Source organism: Podarcis muralis, chromosome 4 (assembly GCF_964188315.1).
Source record: "Podarcis muralis chromosome 4, rPodMur119.hap1.1, whole genome shotgun sequence".
Lineage (NCBI taxonomy): Eukaryota > Metazoa > Chordata > Lepidosauria > Squamata > Lacertidae > Podarcis > Podarcis muralis.
The window spans coordinates 26,769,003-26,791,263 of NC_135658.1; the positions used below are offsets into that span (position 1 = coordinate 26,769,003).

Here is a 22,261-nt window from a genome sequence, read left to right on the forward strand (position 1 = left end):
ACGGCGTTCCGTGTGCTGCTCTGGCTCGCCAGATGCAGCTTGTCACGCTGGCCACGTGACCCGGAAGTGCCTTCGGACAGCGCTGGCCCCCGGCCTCTTGAGTGAGATGGGCGCACAACCCCAGAGTCTGTCAAGACTGGCCCGTACGGGCAGGGGTACCTTTACCTTTAAGATGGTGGTAGTCAAAATGTTGGTAATGCATTTAGCACTTGTCTCCCATCTGATGGGCCTCCAGGGCTCCTTGTATAAATAAAAGGTGCAGAGAATCTTTCCTACCTCATAATATTAGAACTCGGCACCATCCAATGAAGCTGAATAGTGGTGTGATAGGAATTTTATGGTCTTAGATATATGGCAATGTTCATAACCGCACATACATAGATCAACACAGGAAGGCCAACCTGGAACCATTTTGATTCCCAAACTGACCAAATCCTTTCTCTGCAAGGTTAAACTGGAAAAGCCTCCCCATTGTCTCTTTCCTCACAAATCCTGTCTCAAGGATATGTCTGTTTGAATAAGGTGTGAGCCTGTGACCTGGCCCAGGAAATAAGTATTTTACCACTACAAAAGAATGGCCAGGCTCCCCGGGAAATCCAATCAAGTAACTTGCCAGACAGGAGATAAACTGTGACAGGAGAAAAACAACATTTAAATTTCTGTGATGTAGGTGGGATGTATCTGAGGGGTGGTCTTAGGTTACACCCCTTCTGTGATGTATGTGTAATGTTTCTGGGGGTGGTCTTGATCTAGAGAATGGGAATTTCAAAAGTCTTTATAAGGTCTTGCACACCATCTTTCTGGGTCCTCCTCCTCTCCTGCGTGTGAGGGAGTACCCTGTTGCAACAGATCAATAAAGATCAAGCTTACTAGCTGCTTTGCTTCTCAATATTCTCTGGTTGGCCTCTGTTATTTTCTCCTACCAATAGGGAACCTATGTAAGGACTCTATATGGGCTCTTGGATACCCCATAAGGGAAAAGGGCAATATTTTTATTTACAACAGATGGCGACCACGAAGGGACTTTTGGTTACCCGGATTCTGGAAGCGAGGAAGGACTGGTTATCCAGCGCGCACCAGGCAGTTTGCCAGGAGGAATAACCAGTCTTCCATCGATCCCAGGGTCTGGAAATAACTGGAGGTTCAGCGGGGCTAACCAGAGGAAGCAACGCTTGATCAGGCCGGCCTTAAACAACCAGTCAAGAGATCGTGGGATCACCAGGAACAGCGCATGCGGAAGTGAGTATTAAGTAGGAAACACTGGTAGTGGGTTGGGTTCTCTAAACCACAGCAACCAAAATTCTTTAATTCTTCCTTTTCCCTTCAATTCTAAAATTTCTACTTTTTTCCTCATCTAAAAATTGCCTTCTCCTTTCTGTCCCCTCGATCTCAACACCAGCCCTAGCCCTTCGGAGTATGCCCAGGCAAAAAGTTGTGTGTGACTTCTTTCATTTCCCTTCTATGCTGACCTATTCCTTCGGAGTTTTGCCCAGAAAAAGGTCGTGCTTTTTCTTCTGTACTGAAAACTATAACTCCCAGGTGCAGCCGCACCTCTGCCATGGCGATCTTTGTTAGAGATGACCTGTGAGCAGAGAAAGCAAGGGCACCTGATTCCTTTCCTTCTTTGTCATTTCTGAGTCCCAATCTGGCACTGCGCTACGCAAGCGTCCAGTAGGAAACTCTCAGGTTAGATTGTAAGAGGCAGGAGGTTGCTGTGGGCTCCCTGGCTGAGTAATGACCAAAGGGGGGGTTTGAGATCGCTGACCGCACTGTTAGCTTAGTAGCCAGGAAAGGCCAACAGCTGTACCAGCCTAGTAAGTCAGGCCAGACGAACGGCGGTGTGTCACAGTACTAATTCTCGGAGTTGTCCAAATTGAGTGTACTGTGGGTTATTTATTGTGTTTCCTGAATAGTGGGGATAAAACCCCGACTGCAGTATAAAAGTAAAAGCTAGCACTATTAAAATTCTTAATAAAATGGGTGCACCTCAATCAAAAGAAAAATAGTCCTCAGACCCCTGGCGTGAAAGAAGCCCAATTGGTGCTTACTTCCCGCTTGGACTCTGACAATTTGTGTTTAAGAAATGCTGTGTTTAAATTTTACTTAGGTAACATCCAGCAGCTGCTTATCTTAAATGTGCCATCTAAAATAAAAATGCAAGCTTGCTCCAAGTTCTAAATCTAAGAAAGCCATGTTGAACCTTATCAATCTTAAACAAGACAAAAATTGAGAATGAAGTGTGCAAATGTTTGTTATTTGAGAGAGGCTCTAAAAGAGTTTTTCTCCCAAGTGGTAAAATCCTGTATACGTGCTACTTGTGTTCTGAAAGGAGGATTACCCCACCTCCTTCCTCTAGTTTAAGTGAGGAGAGTGATTTTAAGTCTAATGGTAAATGATGTTGTGTTGTAACTTTTGAGTTTGTGAGTACACCTGTGTTCCAGTCTATTTTGGAACGCGAAGTTAACCTAATGTTTCTGCTGCAAAAGCCTAGTTGAGCAAAATTGCTGTCTCAAGCTAAAATGCAGTGTATGTATTTCATTAAGCACATGCCTATGAAAGTATGGTGTTCTTTCTAAGAAAATTGTTATTAAATGTAGAGGCTTCCATGGCCAGCAAAATTCTATGAGTCCAGTCCAAATATCAGTCTCTATAAGACTTCCTGGCCTCTTTCTTAGAAAATGCCCCCCCTTGTTTCATTCTGTCTCTCTCATATTTTTTTTCTCTTTTCTTCTCCTTCTTACTTCTGTGCCAAGTAAATTTACTCCCGAGTAAGCTTCCTTTAAAGGAAACTGCAGGGGGGGGGCATAGATTAGGCTTACTATTCCTCTGCAAGTTCAGGAAAAATTGTTCACTCTTGTATTCCTTTTAAATCAAATCTATGGCTGTTTTAATTATGGGTACTTTTATTTTCCTCTTCCTTAGTACATGATAGGCGCATGGTTTGTGATAGGCGCATGGCTTGTGATCTCTTCCCCAGTTGTGTCTGTGTACATAAGTATGTGTGTGTCTCTCTGGTAGTACAAATCTTGCTATGAACCCTGTATTTTAGGGTTGGACTAGATGACCCCAGGGTCCCTTTCAACTCTCCCAATTTGTGGCTGTGGGGAAGGCCATGTGTTTGCAAGCATTGGAGGGTAATTCTTAAATTCTGGTGAGGTGATGTGTTGAAATTCAGCCCAGATTTGCTCTTTGTTTTTTTTAAAAGGTGAGAGGTGAAAGCTGTGATGTTTTGAAGCAGAACTGGTGATATCAGGCATTTGAGTGATTACAGTGTTTATCATTTTGTCTATTATTTTGAATACTTGAATTGCTGAGTTTCTCTTTTTTGTTTTAAAAATCTAACCCTATTTTAAAAATCTACTCCTTACCCTTCCCTTCCCTTATTCAAATTCTAATTTAGCCAAAAGATGCAACATTTTCAATAGTATAAAAGGTTTGCTGAGACATGAACTCTGCACATGCACAGAGGCTAGATCAGCTTACAAAGTGAGAAAGGAGGGGGGAGAGAGGAGGTTTGGAGAGGTGGGCTGCAGGGAGTTCAAAGCACTCCCACTGTGAGTTCCTCTCTTGAGTAGTTTGCCTCCCCAATGGGGATTTAACAGTTTTTTTTTGTTTGTTTGTGTATATGTCTATGCATTTTAGGAACAGCATTTCCTGGCAGACTTCTCACATGAAATAATTTTCTCTTTTAACAGGATATGTGAACCCCATTAACAAAGTGTTTGTCCCTTCTTTTCTCCCACAGCACAAATGATAATGAGGGGATGCAAACAGTGATTTAAATACTCTATAAAAAGTAATTGCATTTGTATTTCTTTTCGTCTTTCTTACCTTAAAGCCAAACAGTCACTTTCCTTCTGTTCAGCAAAACAAGTCTGAATCCCTGCTATATTAGTTTATTTCCCTCTATCTCTTTGTGGCTTTGACACTTTTTTAGGTTACAAATAATTGTTCATTTATTAATCAGTTTTTCATTGGGTTGTTAGAATGCCAAAACAGGTTACTTCAGGTGACTTCAGGTTTAAACAAAAAACAAATTGTGTGTCTTAGCATTTAATTATCTTTGGTTCCTCATAGGTCATTGTGTGTGTGTGTGTGTGTGTGTGTGTGTGTGTGTGTGTGTTTTACTTTGGGGACATGTCCATCACATGTTGAAAGTCATTTTCATCAAGTTCTACTTATCAGATAGTACATGCTGAATTTGAACCTTTTTTCCATTGTTTTCCCATTTTTTTTTCAGTCCAGTGGTAATCTGTGTGGTTTTGATAATATCTTATTATTATTTAATAATAATTCTTTTCTAAATTTGATGTCTTTGTGTCAAGTATGTTTTCATCTGACTGGTAATCTAATTTTTTGCTTTCTTTTTTATTTTTTAACCTTTGTTGTATTTTTTACAGTTCTCTTTCTATACACGTGGAGTAATTTTTTATGTAATAATATGGGGGGGAACAACAAAAACTAAGTGAAGGAAAGCAAACAAACTTAGCAGATAATAACAGTAATTATATGAAAATGTGATAATAATATTAAAATGAGTAAAATGCTTAACATGCTAAGATTTTATTATTTGCAGCTAACAACTCAAGGAGATTGGGGGGGCTTTTGCCCCTTCTTTTTCTAACTGTCTTTTAAGTCCCTAAAACCCCCGCCCCCTTACAGGATGTCACTTCTACAGATGTGTTACTACAGACCTATGATGAAAAAGCTTCGCCACCACCTGCAGCAACAGACACCAAAGTTTTCAAAGTGCCCACAGCTATCTTCTTTCAAAGGATATAGACTGACGGGGGAGTGGGGCTGACAAAGGGGGGAGGAGTTGAATTGCAAAGACATTTTCTCACTTTTGAGATACATACGTAAAAGATCACAATTGTCTCAAGATATGTATCTGATATGTAATTAGTTTGTTGTGTATTATGTGTTATTACGTAGGAATGTTGAAATGTGTCTGACAGTGTGTTATTTCCACAAAGTGGGGGGGATATTTTTGTGTGTAATTGTTTTTATGTGAATCTCTTCTATGACTTCTGTATCTCTTGCAGATTCAGTACTGTCTTTAAGTAGCAATTGTTCTGTATTAATCTTGGATTTCCCGTATACCTGTGAAATTAATCTAACCACAACCAAGTATTATTCTTGGAACCATATTTTATCAGGTAGTTTTGAAACAACACACTTTATTATTATTTGGGATGTTTTGATTAGAATGCCAAATGGAAATGAGTGTAGATCATGTCTCAAATTTTATTTATTTGAGGACACGTCCACCATACATGGAATAAGGTTCCTACACTTTGTTTATATCTCCAACACATTATTTATTTTATTTTATTTTATTTTGCTAACATCTGCATATCATTTTCATAGTTTTTTCCCAGATTGCACACAGTGAATCTGAAGGTTTTTCCCCATAATTGCTCTCATTTTTTTATCTCAATTGGACAACCAAATTGTGTGCTTGCTCTTCTCTGCCGAATTTTGATTTTACCAAGGAGAAGCTTCAAGATCCATAAAAGCCTAGATAACAAGAAAAGTGTATATGCCTTGATTTAGCAGGAATGATCCCCTATAGAGTTAAATTAACTAATTTGGACAAGTGCCCTTTTAAGAATGGTTGTTTTAACAGATTGGTTTGGAACGTTGAGAACCATGGGCATATATAAATTATAATTGAACTCAGTTTGAATTGGGCAAGTGTATCCAGGCTGCAATTAGCTTTTTGGTCCTTTAAGTGCAAGTGAGCAACTTCCCATGGGTGCAAGACAACAGCCTATAATAAAATCCCATAGAAAGGCCAAGGCCAAGGCATCTCCCTCACGAGATGTCCAAACCTGTGCCAGCTATGGTGAATGCCAGGCGACATGGTTAAATGAAAGCCCCGAGGGGATTCAACAGACAGGATGTGTTGCTGTAGCACTATGTCAGTGTGAGACCACAGAAGAGCTAGCTTGACACCTGAGAAACACACAAAAATGGCGAAGGACAAAACACCAACTGCATTTTTCAGTCATTAGTGGACCTTCCTGCTAGGTGTAAAGCATAGAACACTATTGAGTAAATGGTATCTCCCAAAGTGTTAGAATGCCATAAGTAATTTAGTAGCAAAACGCAACATGTGTTATTTTTATATACAAAGACATCCATTTACAACATACGATGTTATTATTTGTGGGGCAAAAATTTTTAAGAAAAATTCTAGCCCCAAAGGGGGGATAATGTGATAGGAATTTTATGGTCTTAGATATATGGCAATGTTCATAACCGCACATACATAGATCAACACAGGAAGGCCAACCTGGAACCATTTTGATTCCCAAACTGACCAAATCCTTTCTCTGCAAGGTTAAACTGGAAAAGCCTCCCCATTGTCTCTTTCCTCACAAATCCTGTCTCAAGGATATGTCTGTTTGAATAAGGTGTGAGCCTGTGACCTGGCCCAGGAAATAAGTATTTTACCACTACAAAAGAATGGCCAGGCTCCCCGGGAAATCCAATCAAGTAACTTGCCAGACAGGAGATAAACTGTGACAGGAGAAAAACAACATTTAAATTTCTGTGATGTAGGTGGGATGTATCTGAGGGGTGGTCTTAGGTTACACCCCTTCTGTGATGTATGTGTAATGTTTCTGGGGGTGGTCTTGATCTAGAGAATGGGAATTTCAAAAGTCTTTATAAGGTCTTGCACACCATCTTTCTGGGTCCTCCTCCTCTCCTGCGTGTGAGGGAGTACCCTGTTGCAACAGATCAATAAAGATCAAGCTTACTAGCTGCTTTGCTTCTCAATATTCTCTGGTTGGCCTCTGTTATTTTCTCCTACCAATAGGGAACCTATGTAAGGACTCTATATGGGCTCTTGGATACCCCATAAGGGAAAAGGGCAATATTTTTATTTACAACAGTGGAAGATTCGGGGCAAATAAAAATGTACTTTTTCACACAGTGCATCGTTCAACATTTATCCAACTGACTTATTAGCATTTACTCAGGGACTCTCCAAAGTCTTAAAACATTTGAAATTGGCAGTGCCCAGTATTGCATCTGAGGTATTCCCCATTGCGTGAGGTGTTGACATGTACACATGAAGGCGGGTGGTGTGTATGTGAACCTGGTTAGGAGAACTGATGTTCAATGGCTGAGCCGATCAGGTGCAAGGAGCAAGCTTAGCTGTTGTCCACAACAGCTCTATAACTTTCTCTTACGTGCCATTCATTCTTTCGAAATTAGTGCCGGGAGGATGTTGCACTTGAGATCGCTTACAGTGGGCCAGAAACCTGCCCTCCATCGCAGTTGTTCCTCCCTAAGAAAAATAAAATGTCCAACGCGGCCTATCCGCTGCTTACAACATCCAGTTATTACATAGATGGTGCTATTCACAGCAGTACATGACTCCATTCAACCGGCTCCCTGGGACCACGTGACGGCAGCCAGCCGCACGCGCTGCCTAACGCCTGCGTGGGCGGGGTCAGCTCCTAGGCCCCGGGCTCCCTTTTTGCCTAGCAAGGGCCTCCTGGAAAGCGCGTCTACGATAACTGCCTGCTTCCGTTCACAGTACTACGGAAGACAGAGGTATTTATTCCATGCTCGGTTGCTTTCTCCCCAGCACACGTGTCGCTTCCTTTTTTATATATATTTATATATATTTAATATATATAAAAGTTTCCACGCCAGCATGCGACGTCGCATACACTCCGGCGTTTCTGCGGGACAGCCCTGCATCCCGGAGGGCCCCTGCACGCGGGCAGGAAGGAGCGGAGAGCACAGGAAGCCCCGCCTTCTTTCCTTTCGGCCTCGGACGCCATCTTACAGGTGCACGGCGGAGCTCGGCTGCTCCTCTTCCACTCCTGGGGGGCCGCTTCTAGCGGGTCCGTGAGGGGCTTTGGCGCGAAATGGGCCGGTGGCGGGGAAACGGGAGAGGGGGAACTGCGCTGGGCGGCGATTGGAAGTGAGGAGAGCGAGGGAGCGAGAGCCGTTTCGCCGAGGGCGGCCTGGCCTCCGGGAAGGATGGGAAGAGGGGGGAGGCCGGCTAGGCGGGAGAGGGCGGCGGGAGGACTCGGACCCGGGAGCGGCGCTAGTGGGGTGCGCTGGCCTGGGAGGAAACTGCAGCAACGGGTGCGATCCAAGCGCACGTGGAGGTTTGCGATGGAGGCCGCCGCCTCCTGCTTTCTCCTCCTCGCCCAGAAGTGGACTGAGCGCACGCCTTGCATTCAGAAAGCCCCAGGCTTCTCCAGTTAAGGCAGGACCTCGAGTGGCAGGGCTGGGAAGCCTTCAAAGGTCTAGATGTCACTAAGGTGTATAGTCGCTCCTGGAAACGTATCTTCTTATTGCAGCGGTTCTCAACCTGTGGGTCCCCAGACTCTCATCATCCCTGAGCTCTGGCCTTACTAGCTGGGGTGATGGGAGTTGTAGTTCAACATCTGGGGACACAGGTTGAGAAAGGCTGCTTTATGGAGACACCCCCCCCCCCCCCAATTTGCCTGCTCTTGAGCGTCAGTGGCTTTTCCAGAGGCTTGGGCAGGGAGATCTTTTGTACTGCCTCAACTCTTGGGTTTTTTTTATACTGGAGGTAGCAGAGACTGAACCTGTGGCTTAACTATGCATGTGCAAATGAACTTGGAAGTGTTTTGGAGGATATTGTGTGTATCCACACGCAAGCAAAAGTGGGTGTAGATACCTGGGTGTAAAATGCATGTATATGGATTTCAAGATGTTGCACGGGTAATTATTCTGACGAGATATTGAGGCTCGAATGAGACATGATGCTAAACGTGTTTAATGCTAGACAAGGGGTTTTCTGCAGTATTGTGGTGTGAGGGGTATATAATCCCTCCCCCCTGACAATCTTGACATATGCCGCCTCCCCTCATTGTTATTTGCTTTGGGGGAAAGCTACCATTGTGCATGTTTTAATTTTATTTTCTGTTAATTTTTGATCCAATTGTATTTTCTCTTTCAGTAAACCGTCAAGATGACCAACACCAAGGGGAAGAGGAGGGGGACACGTTACATGTTCTCAAGACCCTTTCGCAAACATGGTAGGGAATATTTGTTCAGCTAGTTTAGTTGGTCAGTGGGTTTGTTGCCTTTAGTTGATCCAGGAATAAGGGTTATTTCAGTAAACTGATGTGACCACCAAGGTCAGGTGAACGTTCACATCCCAGAGTCCATATGCTCTCAGTATCAGCTGAGACTTACGCGTCTTTAATTTATTGAAAAATGTCTTTACATATACTTTGCTAGAAATCTGTACATGCAGGCTAGAAAGCTCAGAAAGTAGCACTAATAGAGGGGCTTTGGGAAGAGGAATTGCTTCTATGTGTAGTTTATTTTACTTATATAGCCTGAATGTTGTAAGTCAATTTTAATACTTTTGATACATTTCATAGAGTTGGAAGAGATCCCAAGGGTCAACTAGTCCAACCTCTGCTTAAAATCCTCCAAGGAAGGAGAGTCCACCACCTTCCCAAGGGAGTCCATTGTCAAACAGCTCTTACTGTCAGAATGTGCTTTCTGATGTTTAGTTTGAATCTCCTTTCTTGTAACTTGAATCCATTGGTTCAGGTACTACCTTTCAGAGCAAGAGAAAACAAGCTTGCTCCATCCCTCATGTATCAGCCCATTAGTTATTTGAAGATGCCTATAATATACACTCTTAACCACCTCTTTCTCAAGCTAAACATACAAAACTATCTTAAGTAAAAATATGATTGATTATTATTGCATTTTTTCATAGGTGTGGTCCCTCTTGCTACCTACATGCGCATCTATAGGAAGGGTGATATTGTTGACATAAAGGTATTTTTAAATTTAAAAATGCTGCTCAAATGCTAATTCTAATACTGTAGTTCTCTCATTATCCTTCTAAAACAGAATTCAAATTAAATACAATCTAACATATAGAGTATTAAATGCTGGGATTTGAACTATGCTCACATTTGCATTTCATCTTACAATGTAATTTGGAAAATACACAGAGGAGTATTAATTTGCCAGAAGGTTGCCCTCTTCAGTATATCACACTAATGCTAATACAGAACTTTACTTGAAATTTTTATTTCATAACACTCTGGAGCTTGATGATGATTGTCTCTTATGATTGCTTTTGTAATAGCAAAGTGAGCAAATCATTTCACCGGCACTGAAAGCAAACCAGAGGTGTCCAGTTCTTTAGATTTAATTTTATTTGATTAAATATTTTAAGATACCATTAATATGTAAGGATAATTGTGGCAACCATGCGTGTATTGGCAAACCATTCATCAGTTTGGATATGGCTGTTGCATGATCTGATTTCCTGCAACAGGATAAGTGAGCAACTGGAAGACCCAGTACTTCGCTCTAGAATTTTTTTTCAAATGGTAAACATTGCTTGATATACAATGCTATTCCATTCGCAGAGTAGACCAATTGAAATCTAGTCCATTGATTGCAATAGGACTATTCTGAGTATGACTTGCTAGATATTACCCACTGTATAATCCAAAACATAGCTTACTTGATAGTTTAATTATTAGACAGATGCTTAGTCTAGTTAAAGCTTGGGAACCTGACATTGGAGGACTTTGGGACAAATTTATATTTTTAAACATGTTCTTTCTGATATTGAAAGCTTTTGGGAAATGTTGCTAATGTTATGATTGCAATTGCTTTAGTTCAATATATCTTTGACATTTTTTTGTAAGATAAGCTATGGTAATATTTTCTGTCTGTCTTTTATTAACAGGGCATGGGCACAATTCAGAAAGGCATGCCCCACAAATGTTACCATGGCAAGACAGGAAGGGTATACAACGTTACCCAGCATGCTGTGGGCATTATTGTGAACAAGAAAGTTAAGTAAGTGCTACTAAAATGGTTTGGAGCTTTAATTGCATTGATGGATTCCTTTCTCCCCATTCACTTTGCCAATTAGACATTTGTTGTCTCCATTGGCCATTCAGGTGGGGCAGAGACAATATCCTTTTAAAACCCAACCAGTTAATACTTAATTGGCTTGGATCCTGTCAAAGGAAACATACTGAAAAGTTCTTCAAAATCTGAAAGCTGTTCATGTTCCTACAGCAATCAGAGTTGCCTATGCTCTGAAACTAGCATGGTAACCATATGTACTGACTTGGGCTCAGCTGTTAGTCCTACTTGTTTTTTTTTTTTTTTTTTTAAAAACCCACAGGAAAAGCTGCTAAATCTAACAGTGTTGGTGTTCTGTGTCTAGGGGCAAGATTCTGGCCAAGAGAATTAATGTGCGAATTGAGCATATTAAGCACTCAAAGAGCAGAGACAGCTTCTTGCAGCGTGTGAAAGAAAATGAAAGAAAGAAAAAAGAAGGAAAGGAAAAGGGAATTTGGTTTGAACTAAAACGCCAGGTAATGTATTGAGATGTGAACAAAGTGTATGTACTTTGTCTGCAAACAAAGGGAGGGGGGTTGGCGGAAGTGGTTTGAACATTCTGTGTGACTAAGATGTCAGGAAGCAATTAAGTTTCTGACAAGAAGAATGTCAGGTAATTAATTCCATTAACACATTTTTCAGATTAGAAGGAAGTTTAGTCAGAAACACTAGCGGGGTTTTTTTCTGCATAATCCAAGTATGTTTCAAATGCATTTAGCCTTGGTATTATTTTCATAAAGTTATTTTCAGTGCTAGTAGGTAATCTTTGTTCATATTATGGGGGGCGGGGGGAACCTGCTGTTGGCTTGTTTTAAAAAATTGCTACTGTGTGACTCATCCTATTCTCAAGTGATACAGCAAACTTGCTAGGGGAAAATATATTTAACAAATTGTAAAATGATTCATGCATAGAATTATTAGTTGCCATATTGCGAGACGAGGTGCCATGCTTTCTCAAGTCCAAAGTATTGTAGGTTTTTGTGTTCTAGGGACATAGCGCTGCAGTAAAAACAAGGAAAGCCCAACAGATGGCACCTGGACTAAACAATGCTATTGTAACTTAGATTTATGTTTAAATTTCTTTTTCTGCCTTCTAGCCTGCTCCTCCAAGAGAAGCCCACTTTGTGAGAAACAATGGCAAGGAGCCAGAGCTGCTGGAACCAATTCCATATGAGTTTATGGCATAGTGTATGTGAACAAAATAAAATACCATGTTGAGGACCTAAGTTTGTGTTGGTGTGGTCAAATTATTCTTAACAAGCACTGTGCTTTTGTAAAAAGACAAGAACTATTTGGCATGAATGGAGTGTTGAGTTAAATTATAGGCAGAAATGATCACTTAAAGATAGCCAAGTTCTTTCTCGCCCCTAAGGGCTGTCCAATCCCCAATGCACTATAAATTGGCCCAAAATTGTTACTTGTGGGTTTGCTGTTGATTTAATTCCAGCTAAGTGAGCTAGATGTTTAAAAATACATAAATAATACTTATTAGTTAGAGCTGATTAGCATAGTCTCTCAAAGCATTGGTTTGGGTTATAAAATTTAGTAACTTGAGCAGAGTTCTAGGTGTGTCAATCTGGGTTGAGAGATGCAATGACCGTTTTGTGTGTGGGTTCCATTCCTGGCCCCCTGCATGCATCGGCGGAGCATGAATGAGCCCGACCTGTTACGCCCTCTTTCTGCCCTCTTCTGGGTCCAAAAGGAATCATACGTCTGTGGTTGCACATCAATTAAATGCACACAAAATGGTTGTTGCTTCTGTGTGTGCGCGCGTGTGTGTCTATACGCAACTTACCATTTGGCTAATGAAATCAACCCATTCTCTTGCACTAATGGGATGAAGCAGAAACCAAGTGTTTTTTCAGTCTATAAAGGGTACATGCAGATGGAGTCCAGCTTTTGATCAGTAAGGGGTATTTATCTCCGTTATCTATGCCAAGCTATATCTTTACAAACTTTGGTCAACAAAATCCATTTTGGAAAAGTTGAGCATATTCCAGCCGCCCATTCTGTGGCTGTGTGTGTGGGGAAATGGCACGTAGATCACCTGTGTGAATGGAGAGTTTGACATCTAGCAGACTCTAAAAAATAACACCCTTTGTTCTTATAAATTAAGTGCTGTTCATTACGTTGATTGTGCTTTCCTCTTGTCCTTGATGGCTTAGTACAATTATGCTTTCTGTAGCTACAGGAGTGATGTTCCAAAAATACACCAACATAGCCCAGTTTAATCACTTGGTGATTCAACTACAGTTGGGCTGAAGTTGCTGAACTGAGTAGCCTCTCAAAAAGGAATCCAGTCTCCAATGAAGTTTTTTGTCCTTTATTGTCTCAGGGTAAGGGATGACAGCATCCCTTATTTCCCATCCTCTACCCCCTTTCCACTACATTTGCCTCTTGCCCCCACCAACACTAGGGGATCCACTTAGTGTGAGATTATAAACTCATGTTGATCTTTAAATATGATTGATTCTGCATTTTAGCCTCGTCACCCTGGTGCTTGGCTTCCTTCTACAGAAAACACATCTGTGGGGATCAATGAGAAAAGAGTGATATGGGAGATTTAAAAAATGGGATGAATGGGCTGGTACATCAACAGAAAACACTGGTTCTGTTAAAACATCCTAGAGATGGCATGGTTTTTTTCATGGGTTCTACACCATGAGTACTGCGATGTCAGACATCGGATCTCTGCTGACAAAACAGATCTGGTGCCTTCCAAAAAGAACTGCAGCATGCATTCTTAGGGGCCCTTGTAATTTTTACCAAGGATTCCTTTAAAACCACCATCAGATTATAGGTTAAGGGTGAAGGTCTGTAGCTCAGTGACAGGGTATCTGATTACATGCTGGATGTCCCAGATTCAATTCTTGTGTCCAGGTAGGGCTGGGAGATTCCTACCTGAAACTGAAGTACCTCCATCTGTCTGAGCTAGATGGACCAATGGTCTGACTATAAGGCAGCTTCCTATTTTCTGTCATTCTACATAAAAAGCATAATATCCATCCTCAGAACAAGTTGTGCCAGAAAGCACCATGTATTTACCCTTGGCTGTACATTCTACCAACAGATTTTGGAGCAGCACATATTTTTCAATCTTTAAAGATGTCACGTTTTTATACTATTTAAATCTTGATCTCTGGCTCTTTGTTTCTTTCTCTGGCTCATCCCCCTATATTCTCTTCATTAGCATCCTTTTTCAAGTATTTCCATTTCTGGATCTTCTGCGGTCCTTCCCCTTGTTTGCTGCTATTCCATCTTCTGTCTCATCCAGTCTTAGCTCTGTATCCTCACCCCCACATCTGTCATTCAACTTCTACCTGGCCAGCTCATTCTTGATGGGTCAAAATACACTGAAAGAGTCAAAGCCACTTCAGACCATGTGGTGTATGTTTCAAGAGTGCCATACAAATGTGCACTTTTACAGAGAGCTGCAGAAAGCAAAAGATGGGAGTCAGAAATAGGTTACATTATTAAAAGCAGCAGTTTTTGACTGGAAACAAACCTATCAAGGTTTTTCTCTTTTTTTATCAATAAAAATGTAGGTGGGCAAAACAAGCTTCCTCTTTAGCTATGTGGTTTCTTTGTTGAAATGAACTGAATAGAAAAAGTGACTGTACTATTCTATGGGAGAAACACTGATGAGAGCGTGATTCAGTCAGGTGCAGAGCTGCCCACTACAAAAGGTTACGAGTAACACATGCCTCTCCACTGTCCCAGGTGTGGGATCTCCATTTTGCACATGTGAAAAGGGTTAAAGGACATGCAAGCAAGTCCCCTTTGTTCCCAGCTCAGATGAGGCAGTAATGCTTCTGAATATCAGTTGCTGGAGGCTAGAGTGCTGCTGTGGCTGGGTCCTGCTTGCAAGTTTTCCACAGGCTTCCAGCTGGCCACTGTGAGAACAGGATGCTGGACCAGGGCAAATGGCCTGATCCAGGAGGCTCTTCTGTCCTTTTCTCATAATACTGGAACTTAGGGCAATGAGTGAAGGCAGACAAAAGAAAGAAACTTAAAACTATCATCAGCGTTCCTCATTTTTAATTTGTATACCATCTATCTTACAATACCCAAGGCGGTTTACAAGCTGAAGAAACAAGGAATGTACACCTTATAACAATCTAATCCAATACAAAAATGTGGTAATAAAACAACTTCAAGCAAACTACATCAAAAATGTAACATTCAGCAATAGTATAGAAGAATAATACCAGCATATAAAAATTTAGCAGAAATCCACTCTTAACAATTACAAAAAATAATTTCTAAACTACAATCCATAAAACAACGGCAAGCCACAGTGCATAAAACAATACAATTTGAGAAGCAGAGACTAGAGGGTGGAGCAAGGCAGGTGAAAGAAGGCCTTGCCTGATGAAGTCTCTCCCCTCACAGTTCTTCCTCCAGGACCTCTGAGCCTAGGGCTTGCCGATTGGAAGGTCGGTGGTTCGAATCCCCACGACAGGGTGAGCTCCCGTTGCTCAGTCCCAGCTCCTGCCAACCTAGCAGTTCGAAAGCACGTCAAAGTGCAAGTAGATAAATAGGTACTGCTCCAGCGGGAAGGTAAACGGCATTTCTGTGCACTGCTCTAGTTTCGCCAGAAGCGACTTAGTCATGCTAGCCACATGACCCGGAAAAACTGTCTGTGGAGAAACGTTGGCTTCCTCGGCCAGTAAAGCAAGATGAGCACCACAACCCCAGAGTCGTTTGCGACTGGACTTAACTGTCAGGGGTCCTTTACCTTTTTAGGCCCGGAGGCTGGGGCAAGGCAGGTGGAAGAAGGCCTTGCCGGATGAAGTCTCTCCCCTCACCTATGAATCTGTGTGTAAACGGCTCAAGACTGCAATACCCCAAGGACCGCCTCTCCCCATATAAACCAACCTGGACACTTGTGTTCCTCACCTGAGGCCGTTCTTTGTGTGCCTCCTCCCTGAGAGGTCCGAAGGGTGGCAATCCAAGAGTAGGCTTTTTCTGCCGCGGCTCCCTGTTTGTGGAATGCTCTCCCCAGGGAGGTTTGTCAGGCGCCTTCATTGCCGTATTTTTCGCCCTATAGGGCGCACCGACCCATAGGGCGCACCTAGTTTTCGGGGGGGGGGGGGTCAAGGAAAAAAATATGACACACACACCCCCCACAGCTCTGGGAGCAGCGGACAGGTTGCACGCAGCCTGTGCGCTACTCCAAGACCTTCTCCCTGCTTTTGCGGGAGGTAGCGGAATTCCCCCACCTCCCGCAAAAGCCCACAGGAGCTGCACGCGACTCCTGCGGGCTTTTCGACCAGGAGGGAGAAGGGACTGAAACGGCCAGTCAGTCCCTTGTCCCTCCCCGGGGAAAAGCCCCCTCCCCATAGAAAAGCCAGCAGAAACCGCTCACCCTTTGAAGAGCGCACGGCTTTTGCGGGAGGTGGGGGAATTCCCCCATCTCCCGCAAAAGCCCACAGGAGGGAGAAGGGACTGACTTGGCCAGTCAATCCCTTCTCCCTCCTTGGGGAAAAGCCCCCAAGAGTGGCGTGCTCTTTAAAGGCTGTGTGGCTCCTACGGGCTTTTCTACGAGGTATATATATTTTAGGCACCAGGTGAAAACGTTCCTCCTCAACCAGACCGTTGGCTGATTAACATTCTGCCTTTTAAAGGCGTTGGGGGTGTATTTTGTTTTTGTTTTAACATTTATTTGTGTTTTTACCTTGTATTTTTATCTTGTGAACTTCCCTAAGATCTTGGGATGAAGGGCGGTATACAAATCTTAATAATAATAATAATAATAATAATAATAATAATAATAATAATAATAATAATAATGGATGCCTACTTGAAAGGCTTTAAAAGAGGATTAGAAAGTCTTATTTTCACAGTGGCCAATGGCAACTAGTCATGATAGCTCTGTTTTCTCTTTTTGGTGATGTGCAAAATCCCTCCTCCTCCTGCAGCAGCAGCCCAATGTATTTCTATGCAGGCAGACTTGACTTTTTTTGCCGGGTGCATGAGAGACACCAACCTCTTTCTTGAGCTGCCTGCATGGAGTTCCTCTTCACCCACAGCTTCCAGAGCAGTGCATGAATATAAGGCCGCTTTAAACCGTATGCTGATAATTGGGTTGTTCTGATATTTTATTTAAAACATTTCCATACCCACCATTCAACTGAAAATGTCCAGGGAGCAGTTTACAACCATTGGAAAATTGTTTGTTAGCTATGTATTTGGACACTTCTTAGGATATCCACCATCGAAAAGACAGAGCAAGTTAAATAATCATGAACTGACAAAATGTAAAACGAATGTAAAACAATGTAATGTAAAATGTAAATGTAAAACAAAATGTAAAAAGCAGGGAGCCTCAACCCTTTTGCCATTTGCTTTACTAGTCCCTTCAAGCAGCAACTTGTATTTCCTCTCTGCTCACTGAGAAGAGGCACAAGAGGATGCTGGCTGTACGCAGAGAAGGAAAACACAAACACACACATCTGTTTTCAAGCCTGCACCTATGAGCCATATTTGCACAGCTCAAGAGGATGCAGGAGAGGGGATGGGTGGTAATTTCGAATCTGCTGTCAGCAGATTGTTCGAGGAAATGACAATAGGCAATATTCCAGCTTTTGTGTGTAGCCTTGAATCAATAAATCCTGCACTCAGGTGTTGCCACTTGAAGAAAGAAGAGGAGGAGAGAGAAAAACAGCCTCTCAGTTCATATTTGTTACCTTTTCCAATGCAAGTGCAATAAACAAGTTGATATGGGCGGTATAAAGGAAAGCAGATTTCTCTGCTCTCGTATGGGGCATGGCTCCTAATTGTCCCTTTGCTGGTCAACCTCCCATTGCTTGGGAAAGTGTCGCACCTCAGTAGCAGAGCATTTGTTGTGCATGAAGAAGGCCTCATATTCAATCCCTGGCATCCCCAGGTAGGGCTGAGAGAGGAGGGCATTTGCTAGAGGCCTACACTCCAACAGACCCACTTACAAGAATACCCAGAATTCCCCTGCTGCAGTGAGGTGGGCTACAGAAGGTGTCTTGCCCAAGAGTATTCCAAGAATAATCTCCCGTTTGGATTACTGCAATGCGCTCTACATGGGGCTACCTTTGAAGGTGGCTCGGAAACTACAACTGACCCAGAATGCGGTTGCCAGATTGGTGACTGGGAGCGGCCGCCAGAACCACATAACACCAGTCCTGAAATACCCACATTGGCTCCCAGTACATTTCCAAGCACAATTCAAAGGGTTGGTGTTGACTTTTAAAGTCCTAAATGGCTTTGGCCCCATATACCTGAAGGATACATGTCCACCCCCATCATCCAGCTCAGACACTGAGGTCCGGCGCCAAGGGCCTTCTGGCAGTTCCCTCACTGCCAAAAGTGAAGTTACAGGGAACCAGGCAGGGGGCCTTCTCGGTAATTGTGCCCACCCTGTGCAACGCCCTCCCGTCAGATGTCAAGGAAATGAACAACTATCTGACTTTTAGAAGACATATGAAGGCAGCTCTGGATAAGGAAGTTTTTAATGTTTGATGTCTTACGGTGTTTTAATTTGTTGGAAGCTGCCTAGAGTGGCGGGGGCAACCCAATCAGATGGGCAGCATATAAATATAAATTATTGCAGGGGAAGTCCCTAACTCACTGAGGTTCTGAGGCCCATTGCCTGCCGTCACCTGGTTGTGCCAGTCAAAGCCATTCCCGGGATATGGCTGCTGTCACATGCTGACAGCTTCTAGGAACCACTTTGATCATTATTGACCGTGTGGATTGGGTCATTTTTAGGCAAGGGAAGGAGGGAGGCTGTCTGGCCCAATGCTAGGCAGGAGCACTCCATACTGCAGGTTCCCTTTTTGAATCATCCAAGTACACAACCTTTTGCCACATTTCGGGAACTGCTCTGAACTGGCAATGACATGCCCTGTACCTGTGGTCTGCTAGTGGTGCATTCACACCCATGAAATTGAATTCACACTGGAAGGGAACAATTCAGAGTGCCAGTTAATAAATCATCTCAGAACGCGCCTATATTAGCTGCGATGTTTCATGTGGGTCCACACAATGGTGCCTCTCATCTCTCTTATACATGAGGGTGTTTCTTTTTCTTACAGATTTCAGCCAAACAGCTATGAAGCGCATCCCTCTAGAGGACTAAAACGGGAGCTCATTTCTTTTAGTGTGTCAGTAGTTTTACTTTATTTTTACACAGGGGAGAAAAATATGTTCAACAATTTTACTGCTCCTTCCAAAGCCATCTTAAAAAATAGATTAGTAGTGCAGTGTAATATTTTTTGCAATGTGGGTTTATTACAGCTACAAAAGCAATATTGAACTCTTTTCTTTCATTTTTTACTCATTTCACAACATGACTGAGAAATTCAAATTTTAATGACACTGTTTATGAGTAAACCAGAGAGGCACATGAGACACAACAAACGCACACCACACTGTTACCAGAGATAAAAATCTGGAAGAGAATAACAAAAGCTTGTCCCGGAGGCTGGTATAGTTTAAACTCTTCTCAGTAAAATCACACAAGTCTAACTAGATATGCCAGGGGAGCAAAGTTGTGATACCCAGAAGTATTTAGACTACAGTTCCTATCAACCCCAACTAGAGGCAATCAATGTGGCGCTCTCTAGTGTTTCCCAGTATTTCCAGCTGTTTTCAGACTACAATTCCCATCATCCCTGACCACTGGTCCTGCTTGCTAGGAATGATGGGAAATGTAGTCCAAAAACTGCTAGAGACCCAAGTTTGGGAAATACTGGCTTTGATCATTATTGACCATGTGGATTGGGTCATTTTTAGCTTGTGTACCCCATGGTCCTCTCACCCACCACTGCCCCCACTCAGGTCCTGAGTTTGAGCTCCACGTTGGTCAAAATATCCCTGCATTGCAGAGGGTTGTACTAAATGACACTCAAGAGTCCTTTCCAACTCTACACTGCTTGGGGCAGGGACTGGGAGTAAGCTGAGGGAAGGGGGCTGTGGGCTGGTTCTCTCAGCTCCCTATCCCTGTCGCCTTGCTCTCCCCAGAGCTCCTCTTGGTAACACTCAGTGAAGTAGCTTTGTTTTTGCAGTTAGGAAAAGTACATATGGTGTCTCTGCTTATCGCAACAAAGGTGAAAGGCTGCCACCTCGCATCTTTGGAAGCGGTGCTTTGAAATCCCTCACGTCCTGAACTCCTTCGGTCTGAAAGAGTCCGTTTCCCGCTTAGGATGAGAAACGGTTCTGAGAATCAGACCCTTACCAAGCATCCTATATCCGACTACATGGCAGCTGCAGGCCCACACAATACACTTAAAGCACATTCGAAGCACAAGACTCCTTCACCCCAAAGAATTCTGGGAACTGTAGCTTGCTAAGGTTGTTGGGAACTGTAGCTCTGTAGCAGACAGTCCTATCCTATGCCACATCAGATGCATGCCTACTATGGTAGCCATAGGAACCTTTCCTCCCCAATAAAATGTTTTAGTAACTTTTTAGCATTCTTCCACAGAACTCCTCCTGTCCTTACAGACCAATCCTTTCGCCCCACCTGTTTTGTCACGCAGTTGTCACATAGGCTTTGTATAAATATATCTTTAAACAACTGTGCACACCCATCTGATATCCCTGAATTGGTTTGGAGAGTATCTGCACTGCATCATTGACAGTATGCCTTTGAATAGCAGTGGCTGGGTATTGCAAGTGGGGAGAGCGCTATCGCACTCAAGCCCTGCTTCTGGGCTTCCCACAGACACTTGGCTGGCCGATATGAGAGCAGGGTGTTGCAATGAATGAGCCTTCGGTCTGATCCAGAAGGATTTGTAATCTGGTGAACTGGGTTCGCGTCTCCACTCCTCCACATGCAGCTGCTGGGTGACCTTGGCGTAGCCACACTTCTCTGAAGTCTCTCAGCTTCACTCACCTCAAAGAGTGTTTGTTGTGGGGAAGGAAGAGAAAGGAGATTGTTAGCCGCTTAGAGACTCCTTAGGGTAGTAATAAAGCGGGATATCAAATCCAAACTCTTTTTCTTCTTCTGAATTTATGTGCTCATGGCTGCTTTGCGCTGGAAAACTGCTCTCGCGTGTGGTCTGCAGCTATTCTTCTGAGAGAATAGTTTCTCTGGCATGAAAACAGAATTGCTGCAATTTTAATTTTCATACAAAAGTAGCTCCCATAAGCAGGATTCTGTTGCCAGACGCCCTGATTGGATCATGGTTTCCAAATAATAGTAGTAGTAGTAGTAGTAGTAATAATAATAATAATAATAATAATAATAATAATAATAATAATAATAATTTATTATTAAGAGCCAGTGTGGTGTAGTGGTTAAGAGCGGTAGTCTGCTAATCTGGGGAACCGGGTTCGCGTCTCCGCTCCTCCACTTGCAGCTGCTGGGTGACCTTGGGCCAGTCACACTTCCTTGAAGTCTCTCAGCCCCGCTCACCTCACAGAGTGTTTGTTGTGGGGGAGGAAGGGAAAGGAGAATGTTAGCCGCTTTGAGACTCCTTAAAGGGAGTGAAAGGCGGGATATCAAATCCAAACTCTTCTTCTTCTTCTATTTATACCCCGCCCATCTGGCTGGGCTTCCCCAGCCACTCTGGGCGGCTTCCAAAAAAATATTAAAATACTGTAATACATCAAACACAAACATGATGTGTGTTTGTGACAGCCACACTTCACACGTTGCAGGTAACATTGCTTCCCATGACAGCTGTACACAGAGGGGTAGCCTACAGAATTACTTAGGGTGTGTTCACATGGCTCCCTTACGAGTGCAGTGAAATTGTTTTTCCAGTGTGTTTCACGGCTCCTTCCCTCCCTAGCTGTTCATGTCAGCACAGCTTCATTCATTTCTGTTTGTATTCACACCAGTGGGCACTGGTAGCATGCTTGGCATCCGTCTGTCTCAGGAGACAATGGAAGAGTGTTCCTTCATGGGTGGAGACAAACCATTGGTGAGTTACAGCACACTGCTGTGGCTGTACAGACCGATACAGGAAAGACATATTTTGTTGCAGCTGGAGCAAAGGAAGCCGTCCAGTTATTCCGATGCAGGTGTACCTTGGCGTTTCTTCTCTTCACCTTTTGCAAAGGTGTTCACATATGGCTCGAGACGAATTAGGAGCAGCTTAAGGGCTCCGACTGGTGTGAAACCAGTTTGAGAAACAACGCATCAAAACAATAGGCTTTTGTAACAAAGCACAGGGCACATATGCATAACAGGGATTTAAAAACAAAGAACTGGAAACACAGTGAGTGCGCAATGAACAGGGAACACAGCCTGTGATGTAAATCCAACTGTATTTAATTACGTTCACTTTTCTAAAATAATTTTTATATTGGCAAAGAAGCACAAAGGATAGGTTTCTAAAAATGGCATGACTGGAAGGATAATAATGAAGATGTATTGAGGTGTACAGGTACA

The 22,261-nt window shown here is 43.0% G+C and overlaps 1 protein-coding gene and 2 non-coding genes across 4 annotated transcripts; all 3 read left to right on the forward strand.

Annotated features, from left to right (window-relative positions):
* The first annotated feature begins 7,721 nt into the window (after positions 1-7,721).
* On the forward strand, positions 7,722-12,113 carry RPL21 (ribosomal protein L21). Of its 2 annotated transcripts, none has more exons than XM_028726383.2 (6): positions 7,722-7,809; positions 8,957-9,035; positions 9,734-9,795; positions 10,724-10,836; positions 11,213-11,363; positions 11,985-12,113. In XM_028726383.2, exons 2-6 carry the CDS (start codon positions 8,969-8,971, stop codon positions 12,072-12,074), a joined length of 483 nt encoding a protein of 160 aa, XP_028582216.1. In that variant the 5' UTR covers positions 7,722-7,809; positions 8,957-8,968; the 3' UTR covers positions 12,075-12,113. The 2 variants fall into 2 exon arrangements, with proteins under 2 accessions (XP_028582216.1, XP_028582215.1); XM_028726382.2 differs by having other exon boundaries at positions 7,798-7,865.
* Positions 10,071-10,147, forward strand: LOC114596642 (small nucleolar RNA SNORD102). Its single transcript, XR_003706586.1, has one exon. It is a non-coding gene; the product is annotated as a small nucleolar RNA SNORD102 (small nucleolar RNA).
* Positions 10,887-11,018, forward strand: LOC114596657 (small nucleolar RNA SNORA27). The gene has a single exon (XR_003706600.1). It is a non-coding gene; the product is annotated as a small nucleolar RNA SNORA27 (small nucleolar RNA).
* Positions 12,114-22,261: the final 10,148 nt, after the last annotated feature.

Bases quoted from the DNA above. Each gene is read 5' to 3' on its own strand.
- RPL21 (XM_028726383.2), top strand. From the start codon at position 8,969: ATGACCAACACCAAGGGGAAGAGGAGGGGGACACGTTACATGTTCTCA. The intron at 9,036-9,733 runs GTAGGGAATATT...ATTTTTTCATAG, and splicing joins AAGACCCTTTCGCAAACATG to GTGTGGTCCCTCTTGCTACC. The intron at 9,796-10,723 runs GTATTTTTAAAT...TTTTATTAACAG, and splicing joins GTGATATTGTTGACATAAAG to GGCATGGGCACAATTCAGAA.